This window comes from Balearica regulorum, chromosome 27 (assembly GCF_011004875.1).
Source record: "Balearica regulorum gibbericeps isolate bBalReg1 chromosome 27, bBalReg1.pri, whole genome shotgun sequence".
NCBI classification, from domain to species: Eukaryota; Metazoa; Chordata; class Aves; order Gruiformes; family Gruidae; genus Balearica; species Balearica regulorum.
In genome coordinates, this window is record NC_046210.1 from 587496 (window position 1) to 607203 (window position 19708).

Sequence of the window (19708 nt, forward strand, 5' to 3'; positions counted from 1 at the left end):
CTTTCAGATCTGGAGAATGTTTTCAGAAGTTATCAAGGGAAAGGTTCTTAATTCAAACTATAGTGTCAAAGCAAAGACGAATGCAAGTCTAAGTGCAACATCCAATTGAAAAATGGAACAGTTTCACGGTAATGCAAAAAAGCAGACCTGCAGAAGAGAAGCAGAACGTGTGTGGTAATTCCTAAGAGCTGCAGATCAGCCCTTGCAGTAAATCAGTATTTGAGCTTGAGCAGAATTGTGGAAATTGTGATGAGAGTTCTGTTCTCTTTCCACTAAGAAGCAAGAGTAGAGGGCCCTGGGAAGCTGGGTTCTAACTCAGATGGCTTTTTTTTTTTTCCCCAAGCTGCAGAGCATCCAGATGAAATCCGAAATTTATTGCCTTGAAAAGAGAGGCCTAGAGCACGAAAGCTAACTACTGGGTGCCCCTTGACGATGGGTTTTGCTTAGTTCGTTTGATAAGTATCCCTATAGTAACAGAAAATGATCTGTCCTCAGAGGAATCACTGTAAAAACAGTCTGTAATCAATTTTTACACTTGATGGCACTTCAAAATGAGTTTGTGTTTTTCATAGAGCTATTGGGTTTAAACAAGCAGTTGTTCTAATTGCTCATTGCTGTAATACACTTCCATGCCACTTTATTTTGAGTAAATGGCTTGAAACGTGTGTCAAGCAGTTATTACTCCATGTCTGGAACATAGCAAAGCCAAAACATTGTTGGTGTGACTTAATGAGAAAATGAATTATTAGACTCCTGCATGAGTTCTCCCAGGCTGCCCTGCTGATCCCTCTGGGATGAGAAAGGCTTACATTTGACGAGGAAAGTGAGACTTCCGTTAGCAGGAAGGGGGAGCGAAATATTAAAATCTTCCAAAACTCTTGTATGACTTGTTTTCAACCCCTGCTTTTATAGCTCTGGGTGTGGTCATTAAGAGTACATCTGTCTCAATCTTTTTTGTTTGTTTGTTTGCTTTCTTTATCCAACCCTGGCTCTGGTGAGGTACAGCACCTGTGGGGCCGATGCTGCTGGCTATTGCCACAGTCAGCCTGTGGAACTGCAGTGCTGCAAGGTATCAGTGGGACCAGGAGGCCTTGAAAAAACAGCATGGATTAATGCTCTGACCATGCGACACCATCCTTTCCCTTGTGCTTTACTAGGCTGTTTTCTGGCCTCTGAATTTTTGCTCAGCCTTCAGGATTCCTTAACTCGCTGCATGCATGTGAGAGGGGAGAATTTTTTCTACTTATGGTGATATATAGTCACTGAGGTGAGCTCAAATGCCTTTGAAGGACTTTTGTCCAAATAGGGACGCTCGCCAGCCTTTTGCTCTCCTTACGGAAAGACAGTCCGTAATTGAGCAGTGCTCCTTCAGTAGCTTCTTGTACAGCAAACTCCAGAGCTATGAGCAATTGTATGTATGAGTGAAGTGAAATGGAAATATGAGGCTTGCAAAGGCACCCGGGTAGGTTAAGAACAGCCACACATAAATAACTCCAGAGACAGAGTGATGATAAGGTGAGACTTTCCATTAAGATGAAACATCTTTGGGTTTTTGACGCTTTACAGGCTAGTCTTCTATAAAAATTATGGGGTTTTTTTCTGAGCCTGATTCTCCAGGGGGGGACAGTGTACTTTCCAGAAGTGGTTTCTTGCATCATCTCACCCCAAACCTGTTAGTATATTTGTCAGCTTTAGGTAGAGAGCTTTTATTCTTGGTAGGAGTCAAACAGGAATGTTTCTGTTCCTCGGAAACCATCGACTTGTACATGTCCTTGCTAGGCCTTCAGAAACATTTCATGTAGTAATTGAGGACCAGACTTTGAAGGTATTTTAGGTGTCTAAAGTAACAAGTAGTGATGCACAGCGAGTGTGTGAAAGTCCCTAAAGGTATGTAATTGCCTGATAAGGCAGATAAATGTCTCCTCTGCTGTGGAGATTGTTGTGAAAGTGCCTCCTGCCAAGTGTCTAACTGCAGTTGACGTGGTTTGAAATCAATGGAATTATGTGCCAGAACTGCTCTAGGGCCCTTTAAAAAAAACCTCTGTCTGTATCTAGTTACATCTTCAGGCGTTTAAACTTCTTGGAAATCTGACTTGATATTACATTTCTTGTTTTATCACTGTAGGTGAAAGCTCAGGGCTTTTGTCTCATGTAGATGACTGGAATTTCTTCTGTGTGGGGTTTGTTTTGGTTTTTTTTTCCTTAGCCCTTTTCTTCCCCCTGTACATGAGGGCCAGTAACCAGAGAGCCAGATTGCTCTCTCAAACTGTTTAGTACAGTCTGACGGCCACTGGGTGATGACAAAGAATACCTTTGGTCCTTGGGAGCTTAAGCCCCAGGCTTTTACCACAGCTTTGAACTACGCCGATTGTTAAGCCTTCAGATTGGCCAAATGTTATTTTGGTTCTCAGGACTTGGCTTGCTTTTTGTTTTGTATTGGTGTTTTTCCTCTCCACTTTTGTATTTAATTGGCTCTCTTGCTTCTTACCTTCTTTACCAAAGACTTACCAACTTTATTTCACCTTTTAAAATGAAACTCCTGCTTCTAAACCCTGTCTCTGAAAACATAAAGATGTTCTAACACTTTTTAGCAATTCTAACCAGCCTTCTCTGCTATCTTTGCTTCTTTACTTCTGTTTCTCCTTTACACTGCAGAAGATACTAACCTGATATCAGGCTTTGATGCTCCTGAGGGCTCTGAAAAAGTGACAGAAGATGAGTTTGACCCAATTCCAGTGTTGATATCCAAAAATTCACAAGGTAAGCCAGGATTTGGGGGTGAAAAAGGGAAGGAAAAAAGGAAAAGTTCTGGGGCAGTGGTGCTGCAGCATGTGTCAAGTAATTCAAATCGTAAACTGTAAGATGCTGTCATTGTAGTATTTAGTGAGCCTAGCCTTTCTCTGATTTACATTGGCCTTGAAATTTCTCTAGATTATGTTGGCGAGAAGATTGCATGTCCAAAAAGATAAGATGTGGCAAGCATCTTTAGGTCCCATGAAGTAATTTCCACCAGGCTGCCAGGCAGAGCACACAAACATCTCTGTGGCTAAAGTACAATGGAGAACTGTGTTCTCCAACGTTATTTGCTGTTCGGGCCAATGGAAGGGAGGTCCTTCGGCTTTTAAGTGAGCTTGGCATGAGGTGCAAAAAGGGGAGATGATGATAATCCTTTATAACTCCAAAACTCCTGCTGAAAGTGAGGTTTTTCTCTTCAGACTGGTAACTTTCAAAGGTGCTTGTGGGAACTGAGTGTGAGAAGCTTGGTAGACAGTACCCACCTCCTTTGAAGAGCTTTGAGCAGAGTTCTTAGGACAGACTGGAAAGTTCCTCCTCTTACAGCATTCCCATCAGCTAGATCACATTAACGTGCCCTTTGCAAACAGTTCAGTCTTGTGTAGGGTTAAGTATAAGAAGCAGCACTATTTCCTTAAAAGAAGTAACAGTGCTGCATTCTGTAGCTCTTGTAGGGACAGAAGTAGGCAGTGTTTTGCAGTCTGCTCAGGCAAATAGGTCTTCTCTCTGCAGGCAGGCCACCGAAAGGTTTTCATTACAGCTTTTGATAGGCTAGCATAGGTTTAAAAAACATACTCCAGGGCTCCCTTTTTTGTTTGGTTTTTGGGTTTGGGGTTTTGGTTGTTTGGTTGGTTTTTTTTTTTTTAGCTTGGCAGAACTTTAACTTCCCTAAGTCCCATTTTTGTTTACAGCAGGAATTTGCTTTATACCTGCTCTGCCTCTAATGCTGACTTTCAAAGAGTGGCACTCATTAGAAAAAAGCTCTCAGACATTAGAAACTGCTTCTGCTGAAAGTCAGAGGAGATTTCTACCGAAGCTGGGCCAAGATAGGCTACCTTGAATAAAGAGGAGCATCTTTCCTTCAGTATCAAAGCACCAATTATAGAAAGCCACATGATAGCTCAACTCTCCTTGAAGTAGCTGGCAACTCAAAGATGCTCTTAAAACAGCAACTAATTTTCAAGATTTAAAGCTTTGAACAGTCCTTTCTATAGGTTGTGGGAGTTCTTGTAATTGCTTTGTAGATCCTTTAGTAAGGACAGAATTCTGCAGCTTGGATGTAAACCTTGGGGGGAAAAAGAAATGGTTTGGAGAGATTTGTTGGTTGCCATGTTTTTCCATGCAAGTCTAGGTTTGGGGGGTGGGGAGAGGGTGGATGAGCAAGCAGGGGAATGTTGTTGCTATTGTGATGCAAGTAATGAGAAGAGCTTGAGCAAATTTTCTGTTTTGCTTTGACTGCTTGCTTGCTTGCTCTCAAACATCTGAAACTGTCGTGTGTGTGTGTCCTGTTCAATACTGAATTCCTATCTCTCACACTTTCAGGTGGGCATTCTAGAAACAACAGTGGAAGCTCTGAGTCCAGTCTTCCCAACATAGCCAGGTCTTTACTGCTGGTGGATCAGCTCATAGACCTGTAGCAGTGACACAGTAGCAGACGCAGTTTCTGTAATGTACCTAATCCTCCGTTTTCATTTCCAGAAGAGTTACCTTCAGTTGTGGTTCTTTTGGTCTTCCCCACCCCCACCCCCAATTAAAAGAAAAACAAATCTGCCAACAGGAGACAGTCACCCACCTCTCTCCCTGTCTTTCCATGCCCTGGGAAAGATTCTGTCTCGGTTTTCCAGGTAGTCCTCTCTAAAGCTGATAAAAACCTATTATGGTTCCTTCTGCACCTGTCTTTAATAGCCTGTGTCTAAAGGGAGCACCATCCATAGCCGCCCTGCTGAGATGTACACGTAGCACCGTGGAAAGCCTAACTGTAAATGAATTAGATAATCGTAGCTGATGTATGATCCCTGCGTACAACAGACTCCTTTCTCCTTAGAGTAGTGCGTGAACAACTGTGTTTCAATCTTTGCATTTGTGTTTTTGGGTTTGTTTTTTTTTTGTTTTGTTCCTGTTTTTTGATGAATGGGCAGGAGGAAGGGGACAGGTGAAATCGGTAGGGACGTCCCTCTCCTGCAGAACACAGGTTAGGAGAGCTGATGTTTCTAAATTGCCAGTATGTGCTTCAGAGGAGGAGAAAGCACCGAATTCCTTTGAAGTAGTCTTGCCTAGTACCTCTGGTGATGGTGCGTATGAAGAGAGTTTTCCGGACTGCCCCCAGCTAATGGTTTGCTGTTTAACAGTCCTGCTTGTGAATGAACTGCGCTTCCTTGGGGGAGGGGAAAAAAAAAAAAAGAAAAAAAAAGGAACAGATTGTTAAAGCTGCAAAAATGACCCTAAGTGAAATACAACAAGGTTTCGAACCAAATACATGTGAGTATGGCTGTGACTAGCATTTTGTTGACCTTTTTTTGGATGAAAAGGGCATTGTGGCAGCAGCAGATGTATTTTCTGTGACTTCTTTTCTGTGTTTGACTGGAAAAAAAGAAAATCCCCCCAACTTACTGTAAATTGTGTATGAAACAAATTGTCCTACGGTTGTTTGTCTATTTTTAATCTCGGTTTTAGTCAAGCATCTGGTATCTGTTCTGGGTTCCCCGTTTTCTCTTGTAACTGCATATAGCGCAAACCAGTTAAGTATGGAACCATTTGTTTCCGTAGGCAAAGATTACTGTGGACTTTATTCCACTCTTCAGTCTTTGTGGAACAAGCATGCACTTGGTGCAGATGGTTTGAAATAAGTGCTGCTACAACTCGATGGGTTTTACCTTTTCTTTTTCCCTTCACATGCTTAGTTTTTGTCAACTAGCTGGATACGCTAAACTTGTTTTCTTTGCCTTTTGGTCATGAAGTCCGGAATTTCTATCTTGTATTTGAAAGCTCTTTCTGAACAGAAGGACTCTTCCTCTGTAGTGGATTAATTAATAGCTTACTGCTAACCTTGTGTATGTGTATGTAGCTGTATTAGTAAAAGTGCAGTTTCTCATGTGCGAAAGTTTGAACGACTGAAATATGTATGTACTGACCTCTCACTAAGAAGGAAAGAAATCAAAGTTCGTGACTACTCCTTTCCTATCTCCAGTCTCTCCGCTATTCCCCCACCCCAACACTTAGTTTAACAAATTCTGTAAATAGAACTACCATCGATTGTGTCTGCTCTACATTACTCTTCTTTTAAAACCTACACTTAATAATAAAAGTATTGCTTAAGTGTGTTGTATCATTACATGTGTATACTGCACTTTCCAAGAGAAGCTTTACATGAGAACTATGGAAATGACCTTAGTAAAATTGTGGATAGAACTCTATTATTTTTTTGTTTTATATTCCTAAAGCACAGGCAAGCTGGACTGGAAAACAAGAAGACGCTATAGATAGAAAGTTATTGTATAGTCAGATACTGAGATTATATGAAAAGAGAATGGATTTTAAAAAGTAACCATCTACTGTATATTAGAAACAAAGATTTCTGTGAATTAAAGTACTTTTAAAGAATGTTTAAGATTTTAAATCTAATGGCACTTGTTCAAGGGTTCTGGAAAAAATTATAAATGCACTGGGTTGTTAATAATGCTATTAAATAAGCAGATGTGAATGTTTATTTTATTGCTTTCTCAAGTAGCTATTCATGGATCTGGGTGGGGAATCCGATACAATGGAAGCATACATTTTAAGATGTCTATTATCTAGACCTCCTTCATCAGAAAGTACTTGCCACTTAATTGCGTAATGAATGGAAAATGCAAGAGAGGTGAAATGAGTGGATAGTTGGGATTAATTTTAAGCTGTCCAAAAAATCTGACTGTCCCACAGGTGTTAGGTTAGTGTTGGTACGTTGCTTAAAAGTTGAGGAGTTTGTGTGAAAGCTGCTGCTGTGAAGGAACAAATTGAACTGTCACCCGGTGTCCGCATGGGCGACAGCTGGTCCCCAGCATCCCAAAGTGGTGTAAGAAGGATTGTCTCCTGTAATTATGCTTGGAGCCTTGTTCAAGCCCACGGGAGATGCTTCTGTCCCCTGTTAAGGGTTGTAGGGTCGGGTGTTGTTGAGTAACAGAATACAAACCTACAGTCAGCAAAATCGCTGCAGAGTGATTCTCCTCTCGGCCCGGTACGTGCTGTTCGTTCATGTCGGGATGATGGAGGAGCCTTTCTGCCCTAACGGGCTGGAGCTTGTAGTAGTGTTCTTGGTATTAACTGCTTTGACGGATTCTCCCAATAGGATACTACACATGCAGCCACAGTACACGGAGCAATTTCCTTTCAAGTCAAGGTTGTGCGTTGGATGTGAGAGTAAACTCTGGGTTTGGGGTAGCAAGATGTTCACAGAACAGTTGGAACTTAGATGTTGGTTCTCGCTTACTCTGAAGGGTCTTGGGATTTGAACTGCCTCTGCCTTTGGAAATCTCCCCAGTTCATCTTGTAACCGGATGAGCACAAGTGTCACACCCACAATTCAGAGATCAGCAAACGTGTATTGTATCGACAATATCCGCGCTTGTCGGGAGCATCTGTCCCAAAACCAGGAGGTGCTGCAGCTTCCAAGTCTTCATGGCATTCCTTGGGACTTGGCCAGGGCTGCAGGCACTGTGCAACCTGCTGAAGACTGAGAGATGGGTGGAAGAATCTTGGCACTGCTGGCTTTGCAGCAGACCACCTGCATCCTCTAACAGCCCGTTTACCACAAGCAAATGGCAGCTTGAGTGAATCTCTGTGTAGACCAAAATTAATTTTTAGAGGGGGATTCTTGTGAATGAATGATGGCATTCTTCAGCCTGAAAGCTCACAGCATATTGCCTCCAGTGACTTTCCAAATCTATGTTATTTAAAAATTGATTTTAAAAAAAAAGTTATTACAATGAAAGTTCAGATCTGATTCAGACCAAAGACAGAGTTCAGCAAGTTTTGGGGTATCCAAGCAAACATAAAATGTGGAGCATGTGGGCCGCTGACTACAGAAAATGTCATCAAGCACATGGTGTGTGTGTGTCTGCGTGGAGTAAGCTATTTTCTTTTTAGCCAATACATTTTCTAGTTCAGGAACTCTCGTAAGAATTGGTCAGAGTTGGGGAGTAGCTGGCATGGATGTGAGGGAAGCGTGAGTGGGATGTGGGGGAGAGCTCTGGTGAACGAGGCTTGTCGGAATTGGGTGAGACTAGTTCCTGGGACTTCTCTGTGCTGAGCTGTGTGGGCGCTGCACGTTAAAACTGCAGCACTCCAGCAGGAAACGTAGACTTGGGAGGGGGGGAAAGGTTTTTCTTAGTATTTATTTTTTGTTCCTGTGTTGGTTTTGATAACTGAAGGAAGCTGTGCTCCGGGGACAGCCGTGCCTGCGCACAGGAGCACACGCTCCACACGCAGCATCGGATCTCCTCGTTCCTTGGGAGGAACGGGGGGGCTGCTTGGCTGGGCTGGTTTTAAGGACATTACTGATGTGTGAGACTTGTGCTCCTGTCCTGCACAGGAGGGAGTTTAACCCCTAAAAACTCGCCTTCTGTTTTTCTTGGGCGGTCACAGACTGCATTTTAAAAGTGACTTGTGTATGTAACGCTTGGCTTGTGCACAGTACAAACGGGGGGGAAAAACCAGTCTCCGGTTGGTCGGTCTTGTTCATAAACTGCTGGAATATGGTGTGTGAGGTCGGTGCATTTAACACCTTCCCTGTCTGACTTTGCACGGTGCAAACGACTGTACAAGTGTGCCAAAACTAGAGCATTAAATTCCTTATCTTCTGGATCCACAGAGCCCCAGATCTGCTCCCAGCTCTGCCCCACTGTGCAGGGACTTTGGGCAGAAACGCTGGATTCCGCTGTCCAAATTGTTGTCCAGTGACATAGTAATGGTGATGCTGGCCTTTGGTGTTCTGCTTTGATACCTCCTTGCTGAAAGCACTGTACAGGGGTAGTTCTGAATTGTTTAATGATACTGCTTCTAGGAATGGGAATACAAGGAAAAACCTCTGACACTTCAAGAATGAAGGAATGAGAGGTCTCTTTGACCCATTTTTAAATGCCAGACTAGTAATCTTGCATACTAGTGATTGTGCTGATTTTTAGCTACCTGTTACCATGTGTCAAAACCTTCCTGACTTTTGCTTGATGAAATCAGGAGAGTTACTCAGTGGAAGAGTAGCTTTAGACTCTAGGAATACCTCTGTCTCCCCTGACCTTCTTGGTTTGGGCTCTGCTCCAGAAATGAGATCATCATCTTGGTGACTGCTCTGCCTCCTTGCAGCCCCCTGTAATAGGGCAAATAAATCTTTTATAGCTTTCCTGTCAGTTATTTCAGTACTTTGCTACTTCAGCGCCCCATTTTCCTTAAAAGATGGAGGAACTCCATGTGTCAGCGCTGTAACTCAAAGGGTCTTTTCTCCAGTTTTGCAGTCTGAATACACGGAGGGTGTATTCCTAGGGTACCAAGTGATAAGTTTTTTTATTACTAAGGTTTTCCCTGCAGAAAGGGAGCCTGAGTATAGTTTAGGAGTTGTCTTTAATGTGTATATCTGACCCTGGCATAAAAAAATTCTACGTGAATGTTGTACAGGGAAACCTTATCTATAAACTCAAGCTTCTGTAAAAGTAAAGCTTGCAGCTGTTAGGAGCGTGTGTGTTAAAACCTGAACGTTAATTGAAAGCATAAGGGATGCTTCCCCACGCAGTAACACACAGATCTCGGGAGTCTGGAGGAAGAGGAGACAAAAGAGGCAGCTGCCCGTTGACAGCGTCCGTCTTGGCACAGGCTGATGTTAGGAAATGCTGCCCCTGCACAAGAGGCATCTCTTTTTGCACGAGGGGCTGTGAGTGCTTTGCGTGTTGATTCAAGCAAACCATCTGCCTGTATCTTCTCAGGCCTCTTGCATAGCGTGCTCTTGGTGTGAACGGGAGCCGGCACATTGCAGAGAAGGGACAGGGCATCAAACAAAAAGACAGTGTCTTAGTTTTGTGAGATTTGTCCTTTACCAGCCCACGGAGTGACCCTTTCTCCCCTTTTCTGTAACACAAAACAAAGTTGGCGTGCCTTTTCACGTGAAACAGGTCTCGGGTCTCAGACCTGCCGAAGCATCCATCAGTACTGGCTAACTTAAATTCTCCGTCATCCTAGAAGTCATGCAGCGTGCGCCTCTGAAATGTCTGCAAAGCCTGTAGCTATGGGTGCTTATGGGAACGCACTGACCTTGTCTCGTTAGCTCTAACTACACAAAGAGGTTTGGGTTTTTTTGGTTTGATTGCACATTTCGATGTCTAAGCATAGCTCAGACCTTTTTTAACAGAGGAGATTAACAACTATGAGAGGAGATGTCCAAGCCACTCTCTAGACACACCCCCAGATGTTAGCTAAAGTAAAATGCTGGCATGGCGTTGTCTTCCTTGGTGCAGTGATGCTTCCATGGCTCCTTCTGGGACTTCCCTTTGCTTTCTGCCAAAGGAAACAGAGGGAACCCAAGAAGGTGGGAAAGAAAAGGTGCCTGAGATCGCTTACTGTGGGATGGTGTCTGGTAGCCAGGTTTCCTCCTTCAACATCAGGAAAATAGAACATGGGAGTATGGTGGTGCTCCTCTCTGGTCAGGTAACCCGCTGTGTTTTAATATCACTGTGCCCATTGTTGTTGTTTTCAAGTTGAGGGCCTTTCCCTTCTTGCCGTATTGCCTAGCAGCTCTGCGTGAAACCAGCTCCTGACTGAAGGCCAGAACGATTTCCGAGTAAAGCATCGCTTCGTTTTTTCCTCCCAGAGTAAATCCACAACTCCTGTACTGGCCGTAGCCAGGGAGAAAACTTCTTCCAAGCGTTCGGTGCCTATCTCACTTATGGTGGGCAGAGAGAGCAAGAAAGCATTGGGGAAGAGTCATTTTTTTGTCTGAAAATAGAGCATTCTGCCTATCGTACAGTGCCTCCAAGCTCAGACACACATGCTGCTCCTATCCTAAGCAAACGGGCTTATATCCTGCCAACCTTCCTCTTACTCTGTCCTAAACATCATCACTTACACAAACGTAGGCACCTACTAACACAAGTAACTCTTGAAAAAGAAAATTCTGATCAAATGACTTTTGCACTGTTCTTGTAAAAAGTGGGTCGGTGGTTTGCATTGGCATAGCGTTCACCATGATAAATGCCTTTTCCCTTGTTTTCCTGTACACTGTATTTCAATGAGGACTGGGTAATTCAGAGGCATTTGTGTGATGTGGCAACCGGCCTTGCTCTGCTTCAGCCTGTATTCTCAAAAATCTCAGTAATACCTGGGGAATATATAAGCAGCCTCCCAGAAGAAAACACCACCGCAGACTGCCGTTCCTGTAATCTGAGGTTAGCATCTAAGGTTAAACCATTGCTGACAACATATAGGCTTCAGGAAAGATAGATAGTATTTTTGTAGAGTAACTTACAAAATGTTACAAAAGCCCATCTACACTGGCTTTGTTCAGCAGTGTAATGTATCTAAGTGAACAGTTTCCCAATAAATACCGATTTTTGATGCCTATTGAATGACTACTGTGTCTTTAATTGTGAGAAGTGACTGAGAATGGGTTAACTTGCATACATCTACAGATGCGCTCAAGAAACGGTGCCTTGCGGGCTGCGGTAGGTGTGCGAACGTCGATGATTAACCCGGGCAGAGTTTTAACCGGGGTGATGATGCTATTTTGTCATGCAGGGTGGGGTGGTTAGTATCTCGCTTCTCCATCGGCCAGTGGATACCAACCAACCTCCCTGCCCTCCTTGTTCTTCCTGCAATCATACTGCTTAGTTTTCACGTGCCTTTTTCCTATCCTTTTGCTAACACGAGTCCAATGACATACTCCTAACCTGCCAATAGTTCTTTGAAGGTAAGATATCTTCTGTTCTGTCTGTCTGAGTCGTAAAGCAAAACCAACCCCTTCTTGGGCTCTTGTAAGCGGAGAAGAGTGGAACAGCAAGCCTCTCCCCACACTGTCTCATTACGCTAACGCAGAGGCAAGCCAGCTTGTTATGTTAGATACTCGATTTGAAGTCGTGGTATGGATTGTTTAAAATAATTTGTCTTGCAGTGGTTTAAAATAATGCTTCTGTAGTCACCAGAATTCATTAAAAGCGATAGGCTGACCTTCATTCTTTGAAATGCGTATGTTATTTTAGCAGATTGTAGGGCATCCCTGTGTATTTTACACGCCCCAGTGTAACTCCATGTATCCATGGGATGGCTCACAGAACTAGAGGCTAAGCCAAGCCATAGACCTGCCTGTAGAGCAGCCAACAAGCAAGAGTGCAGAATGAAATCACTAAAATTGTCTGTTTGCTGGAGCTTCACTCCAGGCAGCAGTGTTAACGAAGTGCAAACCTCTCCGATGGTGGTCGTCGTCGTGGGTGGCAGAGAAAACCTTGTGGAATGGTGCTGAGAGAGTGCTGGGTGCGCCCATTCGTGTGTCAAACGTCTTCCATCTCTTTCTGAAAACTGGTACTTGTGGTGTCCCCAAGCTGTGAGGCAGCGTCGAGTTGCGTGTCAGTTTGTGTGTCGTAAATACCTTCCCTGGCATTTTTATTTTCTTTTATTTGCCCTCCCTCTCCTTCCCATTTTCCATGCGTGATGGTGGTTTAAATCTGAACGGCATGATGTTTCTTGTGTAATAAGCACCTTTCATTCTTATTTATGACTAAGGAGATGGAGCTTGTTGAGTAACGCTCTTTTCTTGCATTTTTAGGTCTGCAGAGGGATGCGGCCCTATTCCCAGTTGTAGCTCTTGAACTCTGTAAAGGACCTTCTGGCAGTGATGGACTTGCTGTGTACAAGGGTCAGCCTGAGATGCTTGAGGTTAAAACGCAGCACAACTCAGAGGCAGACTACTTAACAAGAGATGGTCCTTCAAGCAACAGCTCCTTCTACAGCAGCGAAGGAGAGGGGACAGACCACGAAGGAGATATTTTGGATTGCAGCGGGTCCAGGCCTTTACTGATGGATTCAGAAGAGGAGGAGGAAGCCTGCAAGTTGTGCGCAGGGTTCCTGCAGTCTGTGGCCAGGGAGAGACATGAGGCCTCCAAAGATCATCCCCACTCCCAGTCTTCCCAGACTAGAGCAGGGGAGATGCTGTTCCCTGCCTTCCAGTCGCAAACCGGGGAGGTTTTTAACGAACCGGATGTTTTTGCCACAGCTCCTTTCCGAAGCTCGAGAAAAGTGCCCGATGAGGTAGATGTCTTTACCAAAGCTCCTTTTATCTCCAAGGGCAACGTGGCTCTTCAACATCCAGAAGAAGCAGATGTATTTCTGAGAGCCCCTTTCACTAAAAAGAAGAGCATGGAAGAGTTGACTTCTCATAGTATGTCGAAGGAACCATTCGCACCACCTGTTTTCCTAAGTCAAGGAGGCGATGTCCGACACAGGGCCAACCCGATGTTCCCAGGCCTGGATTCGGCAATGCACGGGTCCATGGCCTCGGCGAGATCTCCGTATCCCTCTTCCGGGTTTACTCAACCAAGCAATCTTCATCCCTCCTCCGTAAGAGCCATGGAGACCCATGAAAGCATCCCTTCTAAAGGCGTGCTGCAGGAGCAGGGCAGCATGCCCACTGAGAGAAACCAGGGAGGACACGCGCTGCCCCAGGAAGCCGTGCTGGGCTCCGTGGTTAACAAACCTTTCCGTCCGCAATCCTTGTCAAAATATTCCCGTCACTACAGTCCAGAAGATGGGCAGGGTCTCGAAGTCAAGCCCATAGCTGCTTACAAAGTGGTTTCTCAGACCAACAGGCAGGTGATAGCAGGATCTGTCTCTGTTGGCCCTCTCTCTTCCAGGACTACAGAGCTGCCCGGCGCGGATCCCTTTGCTTCAGCACCGTTTCCTTCCAAAGCGGGAAAGCAAAAGCCTTAATCTGCTGTGAGCTGGGAGGTGTGCTTCCCTAAGACCACCTCTCACAGGACCTTGAACCTCTTAGTTGAAATGAATGACATAGCAATATATATATAAAATAATTATTATTTTTTGGTCAGAACTCTATTTGCAGTGATATATAGTTGAACCATTTTAAGTTATGTTAGTCTGAACGCCTGGCGCTCAGGATCTTCGTATCCTTTTCAGTTGCTTCTTACCTTCCTCCTCTCACTGTCTTCCCCCCCATTTATTTTTAGATGCTTTTCCAAACCGGTAGTATTCCATATTTTCTGGTCCTGGCTGGGGAAATGCATTATAAGATGGATGAGAAGGTTCATTAATTACAGAGCAAGTCAAGCGGGACTTGCTAGTGCTCTGGAAAGGAAGCGATTTCACAGGTTAAAGGGTTATTGCGACTTCTTTCTTATCGGCAGGGGCTTGTGGAAGAGAGCGAGGTCGCTGCCTGGCAGCGATGGCAAACCCGGCAGCCCTGGCTCCAGGGCGATCCTGTCGTGTGCGTTCGGTGATGCACACACTGAGCGAGAGCCGTGCGGCCGATGCCTGGTGCCGGGTTTGCACAGCGCTGATGGGAGCAGAGCCGTGGCTTCGTGCGTGCGGCGTTTGTTTGCTCGCTGTGGCGTGTAACATGTGGAAGTGCTTCTGCCCAGGGGTCCGTGCCGGAGCCCAGAGGAGTCGGTGGAAGGACTCACAGTGCCTTCAGTCGCTTGTCTTGCAAACTCTTGGATGCAAAGCAATCTGTCAGGCTGTTACTATTGCTGTTGTTTGGAAAATCAAATGATCAGGCAAAGCTTTCGGTTTTACATGGGTATTTTCTGTCTGGTTTATGCCAAAGTGTAGGACCCAGAAATTTGCTTATGGTGTTGTGAAGGAGAGAGCTGTGCATTTTTACAGTATTAAAAATACAGCTTACGGGAAAAATTTATTATGCAAACAACTCAATAGATGTCCTGATCTACATACCTCATTTAGTGTAATTCAGCATTGGCTGCAATCCGGTTAGACTGATTTATACTAGCAGAGAACTTGACTCTATATTTGTAAATTCTGCCTTTTTCTTTTCCTGTTGATTAAGGATGAACCTAAACAAAACCCATTCACGCTCCTTTGGTAACGGTTGCTCTACTTCAAAAATATTGTGGTGTCTACATATTCCCAAAGAGAAAGAAAACTTACCGTTTGTTCAGTCATTGATGTAGTGAATCCCAATATAGTTTGGAAGGAAAAATCGCCTGGGCTGGCAGCTGGGCAGAGACAAAGCAGAGTTTGCTCCCCTCTCTTTTCAGTAATGTAAGGCAGCGATAAGAGTGAAACCTCCCATCTTTATTTTGCAAAACACCTGGTTGCATAAGTTGTCTTGGATCTGCTGTTTCTGGCCTGCAAAGGCTACCTGTAAGCGTGGCCTGGCTTTCAAAATACCCAGTTTAGGGACTCCCAGTCGCTGATAAATCTTTGCGGTGCAGTAATCCTCCCTCCCAACGGGTGGTAGTGCTGCAGAGTGTCTCCTAAGAAAAAAATTTGGTGGTTTTATTTTTAAGGACTTGACATCTAGGGAAAAAACATCCTCACTGATTCCAGTAGCATCTGGCCAAGTCTCTTTAAAGCCTTGCAGTGGCCATTTCCCCAGGGAGTTTGTTCACTCTCGCGTGAGCCTGAGCCTTGCGTTGAGGGTAAAGGACACGTTTTGCCTTCGGGGGTCTCCCATGAGTGGCTTTGAGTTCTTTGGGCGTTTGTAGGGGAATTGTTGGAGCAATGGGTAGGTTGCTGAGATCAGGACCGTTTCTGATGTGTTTGTACTCAGAAAGTACTGCGAGTACTGTCAGCCAGGAGAGGGAAGGATCAGCCCTAGCTCCTCCTAACTCACTGGAGTCACACCCAGGAGAGCTTCTGCAGCCCAAAATAGACTTCAGTCCAGTTTTGCATGGAAAAAAGTGACACCGTCTCCAGTACATAGCTTTGTCCAATGCCCAAATAATAAGCGTTAAAGGAATGCCACAGGCATGTTAAAGGTGCACGTGAAGGCTGCTTAAACAAAGCAGAACATTACGCAGTCCGGGGCTGATCTGCTGCTGACTGTTAAGCCCAGCAGCGTTAAGGGGAGGATGGATGGAAAAACCCTGAATGCCAGGAGACGACTAAGAGGAGTTACCCGCTGCTCCGTGTTTCCTTTCCCCTCCCCAAATTCAGTTCCCCTCCAAAGTATCTCTAGTTGCAAGAAATGAGCCAAATGTTCAGCTGGACGTGCTCGGCGCGAGGATTGCCTGGAAGGGAGAGGGAGAAGCTTGGACTGAGGTCTTAAAGCCCTGGGGTGGGAGGATACCTGCAAGCGAGGAGGCTATGTTGGCTGGCACAGCTCGGTTATTGGCACATAGTCACTTGCCGAGCCCAGGTCAGGTCTGGGAACCTTCTGCCCTGCTCTGCTACGCTTGGAGTTAAGTAATATTGGTGCATACTGCTGTTTTAGGGGTTTTTCTGTCCTCCGTCACCACCTCTTGAAAACAGAAGTACTGTAAAGAAATTTCTGGGTTTCCCTTGTTTCTTCAGCAAAGCTGAGGCTGTTGTGTATTGTATTTTGTTGTCATTGAGTTTTCTCTTTAAATACATACCTGAAAGGCGGTTGGTTTTGTTTTAATTATATGCCTATCCTGCCCCCCCCCCCAAGTCGGTTGTTGCTGGATTGGATGGGTGAGAGATGCTGAGAGGGACTGCGATAGCAAACTGTGAATTCAAGGGATACAAGGAGACTGAGCGTGAGGGCCCAGATTTGTTTCAACCCACAACCTGTCTCATGGCCGCACATGCAGCCAGGAGGCTGAATTTCACCTTGAGCCGTTAAATTCGCTCGGGAAGGTGCTGGAAGGGAGGTCAGGCCTTGGCGGTGCAGGGATGAATCTGTGGAATAGGGAGATGCTTCGCTGGAGCAAGCACGTACTGTGTAGAAATAAAATGAGGGTTCAAGGCATTACCTCTGCTAACTGCATTCAGGTTCTCCTTCCTTTCCTTCATTTTTACTTGAAAAATTGATTTTGGATAATTCTGTGAAACTTCTTTCAATGCCACGTCCAGGTCTCGCTGGATTAGCATTAGCCTGTTCCCCTTCACGCTCGGACCGGAGCCCTTTGCCTCTCGTGTTTGTGTCGGTGAGTTCGGACCTCGCAATCCTGCGCTGCCAGCCAAGGGAGAAAGGGGAAATGCACCGAGGATGCGGCAAGGAGTGTGGGCTTGTTTACAGCCCTGATTCGGGTCAGGCTGAAGTTCCAGCTAGCATTTTGACAGCTTTTACGTTCTTCAAGCACTTTACACAAAGAGCACCTAACCGTGCCCCAGAAGCTAGTGATCCTGCCAGCATACATCCAGTGCTTAAATGGTTTTAAATCTCTTTTGGGAGGTGGAGGCAGCTTGTTTGTATCTCTGCATGTGACCTATAAAGTAATGGGATTTTTGGTTATGGTCAGGGACTTGAATTTCAGTGGCAGTTAGTCCGATATCCTTCTTATTTCCAGCCTGTATTCCTCCTAATCCTGCACTGCCAGCGCTGCAGCTTCAGCGTGATGAATTGCAAGTGGAAATTTCATTTCCACAGTCTCTGAGGCTTACTGTCTTTAATGAATGTGGAAGAATAATACTAATTGTTTTCTTTGCCACACAACCGGTGTTCTTAATGAAATAAGACCAGTGTGGCCTCAATGCAGCGTTTCGAAGTCAGTTTTCTGAACAGAACCACTGGTTTAATTTATTTTTTTTTTTTAAAGCTGTAGTAAATTCTGTTAACTGCCCTGGGTCCTCACGCACAGCCAGAGGGCTGCAGCCCTGCGACAATCTCAGATGTGTGCTGGGAAGGGGACTCGTTCTTACCCATTGCCAACTTCAGCTTGAATGCACTTAAAAGTCTGTCTTCAAAGTGATTAATCAGAGTTTCTGCATGCAAAGAAAAAAACAAAAAAGCAGTTGGCTTGGCTCTCTGCCTCACTGCCGTGACGTTTGTACAGCGCACGTAACGGGACCAGCCGCTGCGGTGGTAACCTGTGCTTTTGGCAGCCTGCTGCAGTATTTTCGGGACTTTCCCCGTAGCTCCTCTCCCTTCCGGTCAGCTCAGCACTAGTCGTACATGGTGTTAAGTTTACGACCTTCGTCTCTTGAAGCCAGCGCACGCTTGGTCTGTAATGCACACTGTGCATGGAGCACATAGGTGATATTAAGCTCGTTAGCAGCACAGCCGTGTAAGATGATCATGACACGCGGTGCCTGAAGCATGTCTTCGGTGGGACTTAAGCAGGACTGAGCGAGAGCCGTTTAATTGCTAACTCTCAATCACTCCAAAGTGGTAATTGGTTACTTTAACTCAGCTTCCACCAAAGACTCTTGTGTTTGGGAGTTGAATTTTTAGTGGGGTTTTTTTTCCCCTCATGGTGTGAAATCAAGGCCTTTCAGTACACCAAAAGACTCCAAAGCATTTTTACAGTAGTATCTTGACAGTGAAATCTTGTTCCCATTCTGAAACACATTTTGAAACCTGATCGGCTGTGTTAGTGCTTCTAAAAATACGCCGCGGCCCGTCATTTCCATTGTAGGTAGGGTAAATACACTCACATGCACCTAGAAATACTCCCCGGTGAAACGAGAGGGATAATGATGCTCCAGTGTTCCCCGATCCCTCCTCTCCAACAGAGAAATAATGGTTTGCAGGGCTGGGGAGGGCAGGGTGCTCGGTCGGGGCCGGGAGCTCCGATGTAGGATGCGGCATCGCTACACGGCGACTCCGGCTGCGAAAGAAACTCTCGTTTCTGCGCGGAGCAGGAAGCTGGGGCTGGAAGCGTCCGTGGTCTCCGTTAACTGTGACAAACAATCTGTGACTCGTGTCCGAAGAGCAGGGGTTCGTTTGCACCGCACTGTTATTAAGGTAATTCTTAACAGTCTTGGAAGTACCTCTGACTTTGCAGATTTGATGGAGTCAAGTTTTGCACTCCGGGTGTGATCATCTGTGTTTCTGGTAATCATTATGAAGAAATGTTCGAGTTGTAAACTTACGTACATTTTATTAAAACTGTATCTGATTACAATACACTTTCTCTGGTGTGCATTCCTTCTCCCCTCCACCTGCAAAATATTTTTGCCGGATACAAAGAATCTGGTTTCTCATGAGTTTTTCCTCCTAAGGTATGGCGGTTGGTCTGTCCCTACCCTTTTATCTGGCAGTTGCAAAGTCAAAGTGATCTTATTGCTTTAAGCAGCGGCTTTAAGTGGTGGATATTCCAGTTTATTGGAGAGAAACCATCACGCCCAGGGCAAAGCTACGGCTACAGCCAGCACAGAGCTATCGAGCCCTCCCCGCAGACCCAGGAGCTGCGAGGGAGGAGGTGCAGAACAAACCCATCTCCAAAGAGGATCTGCCGTATGTGAGTGAAACGGTCCGTGACCACGCACTGCCGTGCAGAGCCGTGCGCGCGTGCGAGGGGACGCAGGGGTGGCCAAGGATAGGTTTTTGGGAAAGCCCAGGGAAAATGTGCTTTCGGTGAGCGCGGCTGCCTGCCAAGGTAACAGCGAATCCAGCGAGGAATGACTGAAATGAAGGGCTGGAAGTCTGGTTAAAGGACTTGGTTGGATTTTTATGTTGTATTAGTTAATTGTAAGAGAATAAGCAGCTGTGATGGGCCTAATAAAGTGACAGGATTATAATCACACTAAGGGAGGAAAAGGCAGCCGTGGCACAAAGTGGAACCTCTTCATCTTGCTGAAATTGCAAGTGTGTCTCCTTCCTTACCAGGCGGACTCTTCCTCCTCTTGTTCCTTGTGCAGCTGCCCTGAACGTCGGCAGCGGCTGCCATCTGCAAAATCAAGAGCTTCCATGTGAAATACATACAGTCATCAAAACACACCCCTTACCTTTAACTTTTTCTGCAGCCCCACCGCTGGAAAGTTACCAAGTGGCAATTTCTCGATGACTTGTGAGGCTGGGGGC

The 19708-nt window shown here is 45.3% G+C and overlaps 1 protein-coding gene across 14 annotated transcripts in view; it reads left to right on the forward strand.

Annotated features, from left to right (window-relative positions):
* AAK1 (AP2 associated kinase 1) overlaps positions 1-18811 on the forward strand; it is an 89308-nt gene extending 70497 nt beyond the window's left edge. For 5 of the 14 annotated variants that reach the window (XM_075736719.1, XM_075736721.1, XM_075736720.1 and 2 more), the window contains 2 exons: positions 2656-2760; positions 12572-18811. In XM_075736719.1, coding sequence (XP_075592834.1) covers positions 2656-2760; positions 12572-13731 — 1265 coding nt within the window. In that variant the 3' untranslated portion in view covers positions 13732-18811. Of the gene's footprint in view, positions 1-2655; positions 2761-4335; positions 5208-12571 lie in introns of those variants that run through there. The other 9 variants (XM_075736723.1, XM_075736725.1, XM_075736726.1 and 6 more) reach the window with 4 other exon arrangements.
* Positions 18812-19708: the final 897 nt, after the last annotated feature.